The sequence below is a fragment of the Schistocerca cancellata genome, chromosome 2 (genome assembly GCF_023864275.1).
Source record: "Schistocerca cancellata isolate TAMUIC-IGC-003103 chromosome 2, iqSchCanc2.1, whole genome shotgun sequence".
Classification (NCBI taxonomy): domain Eukaryota; kingdom Metazoa; phylum Arthropoda; class Insecta; order Orthoptera; family Acrididae; genus Schistocerca; species Schistocerca cancellata.
This window is the reverse complement of record NC_064627.1, coordinates 433,852,981-433,865,997: the sequence shown is the minus strand read 5'-3', so window position 1 is coordinate 433,865,997 and position 13,017 is coordinate 433,852,981. Positions and strand designations below refer to the sequence as shown.

The following is a 13,017-nucleotide window of genomic DNA, read 5'->3' as shown; positions in this document are numbered from 1 at the left end:
AGAGAGAGAGAGAGAGAGAGAGAGAGAGAGAGAGAGAGAGAGAGAGAGAGAGACCTAATATCTGTTAAAATGTATTTTTATTGTTTAAAGTCTGAAAATTATTTTCTTCATTTTAAGGTGAAGCCAGAAGCTCGATTAGCACAGAAGAAATTGGCTGAACAAGTTACAGTCCTTGTTCATGGAGGTTTGTATTGAAAACATTATAACTACAAATGGGTGATCTTAATAATGTTGAAATAGGTAAAATGACTGTCATTACATTAGAAGGAGGGAAAGTTTAGCAAAACCATCAGCATTGTAAAACTGATACAGGCAGTGAATCTTGTCTTTCAGAATTTTAGATTCTTTCATTTGGATTTAAAGAGCCTACACTGAAGAGCCAAAGAAACTGGTACACCTGCCTAATATCGTGTAGGGCCCCTGCAAGTGCACAGAATGCCGGAACATGACATGGCATGGACTCTACTAATGTCTGAAGTAGTGCTGGAGGAAATTTACACCATGAATCCTGCAGGGCTGTACATAAATCAGTGAGAGTATGAGGCGGTGGAGATCTCGTCTGAACAGCACTTTGCAAGACATCTGAGATATGCGCAGTAATATTCATGTCTGGGGAGCTTGGTGGCTAGTGGAAGTGTTTAAGCTCAGAAGAGTGTTCCTGGAGCCACCCTGTAGCAGTTCTGGACATGTGGGGTGTCGCATTGTTCTGCTGGAATTGCCCAAGAGTGTCAGGATGCACATTGGACATGAAGGATGCAGGTGATCTCACAGGATACTTACATATATGTCACCTGTCAGTCATATCTAGACGTATCAGGAGTCCTGTATCACTCCAACTGCATTTGCTCCACGCCATTACAGAGCCTCCACCAGCTTGAACAGACCCCTGCTGACATGCAGGGTCCATGGATTCATGAGATTGTCTCCATACCCATGCACATCCATCCACTTGATACAATGTGCTATGAGGCTTGTCCAACCAGGCAACATGTTTCCAATCATCAGCAGTCCAAAGTCAGTTTTGATGGACCCAGGTGAGGCGTAAAATTTTGTGTCGTGTAATCAAGGGTACAAGAGTGGGCTGTCGCCTCCGAAAGCCCATATTGATAATGTTCTGTTGAATGCTTTCCAAACTGACAGCCGGCCGGAGTTGCCGAGCGGTTCTAGGCGCTTCAGTCTGGAACCATGCGACCGCTACGGTCGCAGGTTCGAATCCTGCCTCGGGCATGGATGTGTGTGATGTCCTTAGGTTAGTTAGGTTTAAGTAGTTCTAAGTTATAGGGGACTGATGACCTCAGCAGTTAAGTCCCATAGTGCTCAGAGCCATTTGAACCATGCTGACACTTGTTAATGTCCCAGCATTGAAATCTGCAGCAATTTGCTGAAGCGTTGCACTTCTGTCATGTTGAGTGATTCTCTTAGTTGTCATTGGTCCCATTCTTACAGGATCTTTTTCCGTCTGCAGCAGTGCTGTAGATTTGATTTTTTACCGGATACCTGATATTCACAGTACACTTGTGAAATGGTTGTATGGGAAAATCCCAACTTCATCACTACCTCTGTCCTATCGCTTGTGTGCTGGCTGAAACACCACTTTCATCTTGATAATCTGGCGTTGTAGCAGCAGTGACCTATCAAACAACTGCACCAGACACCCGTTGTCTTATATACGCGTTGCTGATTGCACCATCGTATTTTGCCTATTTATGTATCTCTGTTTTTCAATACACATGCCTATACCAGTCTCTGTGGCGCTTCAGTGTATAAATATGAGAAAACATTTTGAAATATTGCGCAGAGGTTGGAAGGGAGGGTGGGTTTCTCAATAGCTATTGTCAGTAATGTGTGACAGACTTATGATTCAGAAAGCCTGAGATGCATTTCACTTAATTTTTTGTGTTTGTATCATCTGTACCTCTGTTTTTATTTTTTCATTTGCAACTATTTACATTTTTCAATCTACCTGAACATAATATGGAGTTTTATACATAAATCTGTTTTTGTTTCTGTTTTCATGTTAGTTGTTAGGAATTAATAAATATTGTCAATGTGCTGCGTCTAGTAATACTACCATGATCCTGAATATGTGTGTCCCGAATATCCTATTTGTCTCTGTTGTATACAGAAATTATTCTTTGAGGCTTGGTACATTGTTACACTTTATGTCAGTCTTGTATTTATGACTTGCTGTGCACATTGTTCAACATCATCAATGGAATGGGGCTTAGTTTCCACTTAGACTCTTTATACAACTGTAATTAACTTTTGATCAGTATATTAGGCATATAAAATGCTTTCTGAGTTGTTATAGCCCCTGATGAAATCTCCAGCTTTGGAAGACGAAACATTAGGCAGAGAAATATCTCTTAGACAACAGCCTAATTCCCCAAAAACAAATATAATCAAAAATGCAAATATTGAATGTGAAAATCTGCATTATAGAAAACCAGTATTATAGAAATTAGCTCTTAAATACATTGATATCAAGTTGGGTGAGCTCTTATGTGGTTATGAATTATCCCCTATCATATCCTGGCTGCAAAGAAAGAAATTAAATTTGTTGTAGAAGATAAAATAAATGTGAATGTTGTGTATGACAAAGCCTCAGAATTGTAATCGTCATCTCTATAAGTCATCAGTAACAACTAATGTTTTAGTACCTTTTGTTTATTCACCTTGTATTTCCCTGTTTTATCTCTTCAGAGAAAATCATGTGAACATTGTAAAACTTTTGTAATGTGTGGCGCCTGCAGGAGTTTTTCATCATTAGCTTACAGCTGAGGCGAATTTAAATCTTTTGGAGTTAAGACTGCTGTAAACGATCAAACTTATAAGCTGTTTGCTTTCTATGGCTTTGTCAAACAAATGTTCTCATGTACAGACACCAAGTTTTTCAAACTTACCATCACTTTTGGAGCAGCTCTCACATTATATAGTTATTGCTTTGTATAGTATTTTGACATAAGTGGTAATGGCTACCAGCACAGACATCGTCTTTAGCACTGGGTATAAAGGCAAAGAGAACAGATGCTGGTCCTGAGAATGGTTGAAATTGAGAGGTAAATATACCAATGAAAATCTGCATATGGAAGAATTAAGTACAAAACCCAAAGTTTACATGAACTTTCTCAGAATGAGCTATAAAACTGGCATGTCCTAGCATAAGAGAGAGAGAGAGAGAGAGAGAGAGAGAGAGAGAGAGAGAGAGAGAGAAGAGGTTACAGGTCAGTCTGTAATTCCTAATTGGTTCAGAGCAAATGCACAAAGACAAATTTCCTGTGATGGCAGGTGACTCTTATATCACTGGCAAGACTATCACAGGGCACGTTCGAGAGGTGGAGATTTTGGGACTCTATAAGGATACTCATACCAGGAGACTCAAGGAATTCATGGGTCTGAATAACACTCTTTTATTGTATTCAGACTAAACTAATACACTGAAGGTTAATTCTAAACATTAGAAAAAGCAAAGAATTCAACTGTTGGAACAAGAGAAGTCAGTCTCTCAGTTTGTGGGGTGAGTGCAAACAGAAGTAGCAACCACTAGCAGCATTGTAAAGTATGAACATTGAGAGCAGCACTCCAGGTGAGAAAACAGATTTAAAACAGCTTACCTGAGGCTGGCAGTGAGTGACACAGAGTTCATCTGACAGAGAAGTTTCTTGAGTACGAAAATCCAAGGTTTTTAAAGGGTTGTGGTGGCACCCTGTTTGGCCTACCAGTCTCCCCTGCGCTTTACAGGCATCAGCTAATCTGACGTGCGGCTCTGCACCTCTAGGGAGCCTCTGGCCAACCACTTTCAGATCCCTCCCATTCTTGTACTTTTCAAGCTGTGGTGTTCAGAGCTTTTACACTAACAAACTCCATATTTGATAACAACAGTGTTCAGCTGAAAGTTAAATGTCACTTCTCATTTCTAACATCACTAGCAACAATGTTAACATTGTTTTACCCGGCTCTAAGGGAGAAGGCTTCTCTTTCGGGATAGGGGCTGCTGTTCAAGCAGTTTTACACATTTTCCATCTCACACTAACCTGTGTGAACCCACTGACATGGTTGTTCTCAGAGGCTCATATCATGCTTGCTGCCTATGCCAAGACTGGCATGTCAATATAAAACATTATTTAATTTTTCACTGCACTTTCATTGATAAAGAAACTTCAATACAAATCTTTGGATCAACTGTACTATTTCACACTACATGTACATAGCAATATGAACATTGCCTATCATGATTACAACAATAAACGTACAAAATAACACACATACTTAAAAATTCTTCCTTACATTTTCCCCATGTGATGCACAATACTAATTTCTTATGTACTGGGGGAGTTTTCTAGTGCTTTGAATTCTGTTTTATCTCTGAGTGGTCTGGCATAGGTAACAAGCCTCTTTCCTCAGGATAATTCCATGTCGAGTGGAGCAGTTGTGGAGATGGCTGGTGCTTCACCTTTTCTGAGTCCGATGAAATTTTTTGAGTTGGTTCAATAATGTCTTGATTGGATATATACAAAGTTCCAGCTCTGAATCTCGTTTGGTCCCATTTCCATAGCCTTTATAGGTAGAGGTCCAAAGTTTGACCACAGGCAACGTACTAAAGTGCCAACTTTGGATAACTTTTATGAAAGTTATTCTTAACTTACAAGCCACTGCTGTTGTATTCTTAAACAACATTTTTTTGTTGAATAAGACTATATTATTTTTAAATATGTGTGGTGACAACTGTATTTGTGCAAATCGGCAGAAAATTCATCTGTGATCAGCTATAAATCATAATTTTATGAACAGATTCAGCCAAGAACTGGTAATATTCCACACAGCCATGCCACCTTATTGTGCTTTTTGTATAATTTCTTCTGTCCTCTATCAAAATACGCGCACCTGGAAATTGTTTAAAATGTTTTGGGTGCCAAATTTTGGATACGTCTGGGAAATTATACAGTTATTTAGAAAGAAACATTAGTGAACATAATAGCTGCTGTCGTGAATGGCTGAGACTGTGATCACACTGACGTAATTTTGTGGGTGTACTCATTATGTTTCACAGTTTGTTGTTGTTCTGCTACAAATACATCATGTTGTTGGGTTAATAGGAGATATTGCTCAGTAACTCACCTCGCACTTTTATTGGTAAGATAATTATACCTTCTGTCAGATTATTTTACAATTTGTAATCCATCAAAGAACTAAAGTAAATATGAAAAATAAATGTTGATGCTTGGCCCTTTTTTTTAGATAGTATTTCTCTTGAAGATACGTCAACGACATATGTTCCAGGAAAGCTTTAAATAACAGCATAAATGGGTGGTTTCCTAGGTCCAATATTCTTCTAAGTGGACGGTTGCCAAAGTGTTAAATGAATAAAGTAAAATCGGTGAAAACTGCTTTTATGCCAATAAAAATACAAATCTAGGTATGTGCAAATCAACTCCAAGCAATAAGCAGCAGTAAAACAAATGAAAATATGTGCCTACTTGTGGACGAAATTACCCCCAAATGTTTTTGTAAATTCGTTCCCATTATAGAAAACATTTTTGAAAATCTTCCAAGACATTTTTGCTGTGTCCAGAAATAGTAGGTATCCTTTTAGCTTCAGGAGCTATATAGTTAAATTAAAGACCCGTGCTTGCTTAGATATGAAATGACCCCCGAAAGGTTTTGCAAATTCATTACTAAATTTTTTCACAGTATTATTAAACACGTTATTGCAAACACTTTTATAAAATATTGCCAAAACGTTTCAACACCACTGTTCACGAAATATAGGTTTTGTTTGAACTGTCAGTTCTTCTCTGGTGTTTATCTTGTGATGAGCTTGCTCTTAGAAAGATTTGTGACTAAGCTAATTTGTGTTTTATTTGTTTTGTGATATGAATGAAGAGGTCATGATGCTTGCTGTTTGGTGATCATGATGCCACCAACCGTCATAAGCCTTCATCATTTTTCTTTGGTAAAGTCAGCTGTAGCCTGTGTTGCTGGCCAAAGATTTTTTCAGATTTAGATCTGGATTTCACTTTATAGGAGATGCATAAATTTGTTCTTACAATAATGCCCTGCAGATGACAAAATTTCAGTTTCTGCAAAATACCTTCTGTAATGCATTTGAGAAAAACAAGCATAAAGTTAAGAATGGTTTACAACCAACTGGCATTTCTCATGTTGGGAAGTTGAAACAGTTGACTAAAACTTTTTATGCCTGGCCAGAAGCTTTGTCTCAGATGTAGACAAGAATTTGCTGATAAGCAACTACTGGTTTGGTATTAGCAAGAAACAATATTGCTGATTATGTGGATGCAGTTGACACTTGCTACAGTGAATACTTCACTGACCTCTCTCAGATTCGTCTTTAAAGCTTCAATTAGCAAGAAATTCAGTGGGTTGAATAAGGCAGAAAGTTAAAAAAGGTAATTATAAACAATAGAAGTGATTTCACAGATTTACTGTAGCTATATTATTTGACATATTGTCACACACAGAAAAAACTTTTGTTTTCTTGATATGTTACAAGTGCTCAAGTGCTTCATATGTGCCCCCCCCCCCCCCCCCCCCCCCCCCCCGAATGTGCTGATATCAAGTCGATAAAGTTCTTCCCATGTTTGGCGCAGCCTGTGTCTATCAGTTTGTTCAAAAGTACTGTTGACGCTGTGACAGATCGCCTTCTTTATCTCTTCGTTTGTTGTCCTCGGTGTCAACATCCTAGCTGAAAAAATAGGGGTTGGAAGTGCAGTACTGTCTGGTTTAAAGGATGTAGCTGACAGATACACATTTGTGTTTCACAATTGTTTGCTTTCACTTTTCACAATCCCCCATATACACATTCAGTATGGCCAGTGCACTATTGTTTAAGTTTCAATAAGCCTCAGTAATAGGTTTCAGGCGAACACCCACATACTGCTACAATAGTTTACTTTTGAATATCTATGAGCAGTAAAAACATAACCACAAAGTTCACAGTTCTTGAAGAATAGAGAAGTATGTATGGAGTAGACACTCTCATTGTTTTAACACACAGCCTAATTGTGTAACATTTATTTCACGGATACATTGTTGTTGTTCTAACCAACACAAGTTTCTCGTCTGAAACTCAGCCATGGACTGACTGTCTCAGGACCAAAAATTGGGCCCTTGTATATCCTCACAATAATAGGCACTGAAACTACACATTGTTCAAAGTTAAATTTACGGAAATTACAATTAAAACTTAACTCATTTGACATCGAAAAATTGGTTCTTTTTAACTGTTTCTTCTGCTACAAGAGTTAGGCCGAATTATTTGCTTAAATGATGAAATTAACAGATATTGTTATGCTAACAATACTTTTGACAAAACTGTTAATTACTTTGGAATTAATTAAGGGCTGGGTTTGCTAATATGTTTTCAAATAGATCCTTTAAGAATACTATTAGTTGTTCCTCCAGATGTTTATAATTAGTACAGAATTTATGTTTGTTTCTACGTCAACCATAGAATTTAAGTTACGAAACAATTACTGATTTCACCCAATAGCAAAAAATACTAACTAGAAATAGTCGAAATAAATTAGAAAATCAATTACATACATAAAACTAAGCACAGAATTAGATCTGGTGGTATATTCTTTAAAACTAAGGACCAACCTTTCTCTTTTATGGAAATGCAGTTTACATTCATGTGTGTTAATGGTAATTAATTAAAACTGGAAAAACCAATTTAAGTAGGCAGATGGCAAAACAAGAGGGGAAGTAAAAATATGCCAGCTTGCTTCATCACAGCGCGTTCCTACTATGCTGGTAGGTTTGTTGGTAGAGGAGATGTAAACACTGCATTTTTCATATAACTCCATGCAATAAAAATACATATACTTTCTTGGTGCCTGTTGCCATCTTGCAGAACTACTCACTGCTGCTCTCTCATGAAAGAAATCTGAAGTGTGGCTGCAACAATACAAACCTCTTGTAGCTTTTTTATCATTGTTTTTGTGACAATGTCAATGTAGTTACAATGAATTTATGAAACTGGTTCAGTCATTTATGTTGTATAACATTGTATCGGGTTACATCACCAAGGCTATAGCAGCAGCTGCTGGTTTGAGCTCCGCTGAGGTTGTTGATACAAAAGTAGTTAAGCAATGCTAAAAATTTAAGGATATGGATATTTTAATTAATGAATTAAAAATTAAAGTGCATTATTCAAGTTATTCCAACATAGTTCAAATTTTGACCTGGCTCCCAGCAGTTAGAGTATAGAACAAGCAGCAGAAGAATTTACTGTTGCTGCAAGAACAGTGAAGCAGGCAAGGTAGCTGAAGATGCTGGCATCTTGACAGTACTTGCAGAATGGTAGGGGAAAAATACTCGAGTGTAATATCAAACATACACTGTGGCGACAAAAGTCATAGGATACCTCCTCCTTTTACCTGGCATGGTGCAGCCTCTAACATGGCATGGACTCAAGTCATACGAAGTTCCCTGCAGAAATAGTGAGTCATGCTGCCTCTGTTTACATCCAAATCGCAGAGGTGTTGCTGGTGCAGGATTTTGTGCATAAACTGACCTCTTCATTATGTCCCGTAAATGTTCAGCAGGATTCGTGTCGGACAATTTGGGTGGCCAAATCATTTGCTTGAATAGTCCAGAATGTTCTCCAAACCAGTCCCAAATAATTGTGGCCCACTGATAAGACTCATTGCCATCCATAAAATTTCCTTTGTTGTCAGGGAACATGAAGTCCGTGAATGGCTGCAGATGTTCTCCAAGTAGCCGAACATGACCATTTCTAGTCAGTGATCAGTTCAGATGGACAAGGAAACCCATTCCATTCCATGTAAACACAGCCCACACCATTGTGGATCCGCACAGTGTCTTGTTGACAAGCTGGGTCCATGGCTTGAGTCAGCAGCACACTCGAACCCTACCATCAGCTCTTACCAACTGAAACTGGGACTCATCTAACCAGGCCATAGTTTTCCAGTCATCTAGGGTGCAGCTGATTTGGCCACTAGCCCAGAACAGGTGCTGCAGATGATGTCTTGGTGTTAGCAAAGGCATTCGCGTCAGTAATATGCTGCCATAGCCCATTAATGCCGAATTTCGCCACAATGTCCTAATGTATACATTCATTATATGCCTCATATTGATTTCTTGGGTTATTACAAACACTATGCAAACACTGCCACTCTCAGTCTTTAAGTGACAGCCATGGACCACTCTGTTGTCTGTGATGAGAGGTAATGCCTGAAATTAGGTATTCTTGGCACACTCTTGACACTGTGGATCTTGGAATATTGAATTCGCTAACAATTTCAGAAATGGAATGTCTCCAAGCATTTAGCTCCAACTACCATTCCATGTTCAAAGCCTGTTAATTCCTGTCAGGCGGCCATTATCATGTCAGAAACCTTTTCACATGAATCCCCTGGTTCAAATGACAGCTCTGCCAATGCACTGCTCTTTTACACCTTTTGTATGCAATACTACTGCCATCTGTACATGTGCATATCACTATCCCATGACTTGTGCCACCTCAGTTTAAAGTCTTCAGGTTCTTCGAAGATCATGAATTTTCCCTGATGTGTTCAGGGAAAAATGATTTCATAACAATAAGAGTGGATGTGATTTCATAACAATAAGAGTGGATGGTGAAAAAGTTCATGAGCAGAAATGCTGGCTACTTTAACTTAAAAGAAATGTTCATAGCTGTGAATTGGGTTTCTCAGTTTTTTACAAACTCAGGCCACAGAGGTGTATTACAGTTGGTGCTGCTGATTACACACTCAATTTGTGTATGTGAAGTGCATCAAAATGCCAAACTGATGCTGGCTGGAACACCTATCAAGGATGAGGATTACAAGGAACTAATCCAGGAAAGTGAGTGCTATTTGAAGCCAAAAGACTACATCCTGCAACATTGTGAATAGTATACTGGAAACCTGAGCTGGAATCCATGTGGTAGACTTTTTTCTGTAAAAAAATTATGATCTAGAAGAAATGCTAGAATACAAACAGTAGGTTGATACTTACAGGATACACTATACAAGCATTGTGCAACTCCAGTAGAGTTCGTAGAGAAACTGGTCGTCATTTTGATGGATTTTGCCGAGTACCTTTCATTTGTTGTTCAACGTGCTGCTCATGATCTTCGTTGGGAGAACAGCCAAGCCACATTATATCCCTTTGAAGTTTACTTTGGTGGTAAAGAACTACAGAGTATCAGCTTGCGTATTATTAGTGGCTTCCTTTGTAATGATACCGTTGCAGTTCGTGCATTAATATCGAGGCTGATTAAATATTTGAGGATAACAATAGAAGAAATAGAGCACATACACTACTTATTGACAGATCTGCTGTCCAACACAAGAATTTCTGAATTATATAAATTTATATCTGCATGAAAGGGACTTTGGTATCTTTGACCCATTTGGTAGGAACTGTAGGCACCCCCACTGTATTTATGTCAACATTGTATGAAGTAGTGGGTTGTACCTTTTGCTTGCAGCTTCCTTGTGAACAGTGTTGGGAATTTAAATGTATACACTGTTTGGTGAAGGTTGTCATCTATGTCAAGCCACACATGATCTCATTTTGTTGAAATCTTTGCATGACCCCATAAGCAGACATGATAAAGGGTCTCTGTTTGCATACCATATTGTGGGCTGGTAGTGAATATCGTAACTTTAGTTACTTAATACCTGACCTCCCTAGCTACCATTGTTCCCACTACCCCCACCCCACCCTCTAAGGGAGCTTGGAATAAGCCCAAAAAATGCAATCAGCAGTTGGTGTGCAAACCTATTGAAATTCTGTGCCACCGAGAAATGCGTCTTTTGTGACTCCATATATGATTTCTAACACTCTCCTTTCTATTTGTGATCATAGTGAACCCTGCTTTTACATTTTTCAAGGGATTACAAAAAATGGTGTAAAATGCAGGGAAATGTAAAATGTGGGGAATAATGTTTTAAGGATTAAAAGTTACGTATAGAATCTCCACTTGCATTTTCACACTTTATGTAAAATGTGTGTACACAATATGCATCAAAGTACTTGTCAGGGACTTGTTTGTATCTAATAATACTTTATTATCTAATAAAAACTGCTGATGTAACTGGAACTGGTAACAGTCTGGAAAGTAGAAATCATGACTGATGTGTCTGGAAAGCCTGCAGCTGTAAATAATGAAATATTGCATCAATTACATATTTTTTCATGCTTTGCATGACATATTTTGAGAATTTATTCTTGTTGTCAAGAGCAAATATTTACATAAGTATTTTGTGTGGTGTTTGCATGTGTTGTTCTGCATGTCTTTCACTATAATTGTCTTTTTATGTTATCAGGTACTTCGCCTCCTCTATTATGGAGAAAACCACACACACACAAACTATCACTCACATTGTTTGTTTGTGAAACATCTTAAAAAAATATGTTTGTAAATATTTTCACTTGACAACAAGAATAAATTTTCAGAACATGTGTTGCTAAACACGACAAATACAAACTAGTGCTGTGTTTAAGCCAAAAACATTTGCTGCAAAGTGAGCAAATATGTCAGCTAGCACTACAAGTGGCCAAACAATGAGACACACTAAATATTGTGCGAATAACACAAGTCAAGATGATCACAACAATCATGAAGGTGCGCATGCGCAGTAGAGACAGTTTGGAAACCTAGTTACTTCCTTCAGCCACAACACCAAGTAGTACTACATGGCAGCAGGAAATAACCACTAATTGTTCCGACTTTCATAGTGAGTAGAAGGGAAAGTGTGCTGACACTCCTAGTTCACATGTTCTGCCGGTGCACTCAGGACTCACGGAAGTACTGTACATGCAAACAAACTTGTGACTGCCTGGTGGGTTGATGGGAGTGATTGCAAAGGCATTTCCCATTTACAGTCACTCCCATCAGCCACCACGCCGAGTGTCAACTCTGTTTGCATGAATATTATATGTTACCGCGGCAATCGCTGCACACGAACTGATTCATTCATAAAATTTATGTAATGAAATGAAAATTTTGTGGATATAGTTAAAACTTACCTCAGTAGACATCAGCCAGTTTAGACAGTTTCCAGGCAGTCTTTGAAGTTTTTGAAGACTTCAGCTCCTTCCGAATTTATTTAACACCAGTGAAAAACGAGTATTACATATAATGAAGAATCAGTTTGGGAATAATTTCTGTCACATGATCTTTGCAGCATATTCGACATTTCAACACTAATGTGATCCAGACTATTTAAACATTCATAAAAAATGTCACCCCATGGAGTTTTACCACAACAATAGTTGCAACCCTTTTCCCACAATTAGTGTGTTATTCCTAATGTACTTTCAGCCATTACTGCTAGAGACTGGAGAGTTCTTTCCAAAGCAACGCTGTTACTTCTAGTGCAGAGAATGGCTTTTCCATTTAATTAATGTTTTGTGAGTCTCCGAGTTTTTGTACAAAGCATCCTTAGCAAACGAAGAGTTAAGTGCATCCACTAAATTGTAAATACTTCTAATGAATGATCCATTGATTCACTGCCTTTGAATACTGACACTTCAGTTTCCCTGAAGAATTTTATCCCATTGGCTTCTGAATTACTGAATAATTACAGAGTTAATCTTACGTTCATTTGTTGAAATGGCAAGGGATCTATGTGGGTGGAAGTTGACTTGTGGCAAACTTTTAATCCAGCAAATTCTGGGGAATTACCATGTTCATAAACTCTCCAATAAGAATTGTAGTTGACAGACTTATAGTTGAAAAGTACCTCCACTGTATCACAAAAATTATTCCTTACACACTTTGTTACATGAATAGCATCTGAAAATACCCAAATTATTCTGGTCTCATAAACTGGATTTGATAATGTGCAAGTAACTTTTTTATGCTACTAATTCCTAGGCATTGCCAGATCTTTTTATTCTCTTAGCTGCCATCAGAAGTGAATGCAATAATTCTTGTTCTAGCTTACTCTAGCTGGATAACTGCCCGAATCAATATTTGCGAGACGATGTCACCAGGAATTGCATGGTGACTAGCATACACAA

At 38.2% G+C, this 13,017-nt stretch overlaps 1 protein-coding gene across 1 annotated transcript in view; it reads left to right on the top strand.

The window, feature by feature from the left end:
- LOC126161913 (tyrosine--tRNA ligase, mitochondrial) overlaps nucleotides 1–13,017 on the top strand; it is a 121,895-nt gene that overhangs the window by 51,733 nt on the left and 57,145 nt on the right. Inside the window, exon 6 of the mRNA XM_049918074.1 lies at nucleotides 118–184. Within this exon, the coding sequence (XP_049774031.1) occupies nucleotides 118–184 (67 nt within the window). The remainder of the gene's footprint in view (nucleotides 1–117; nucleotides 185–13,017) is intronic.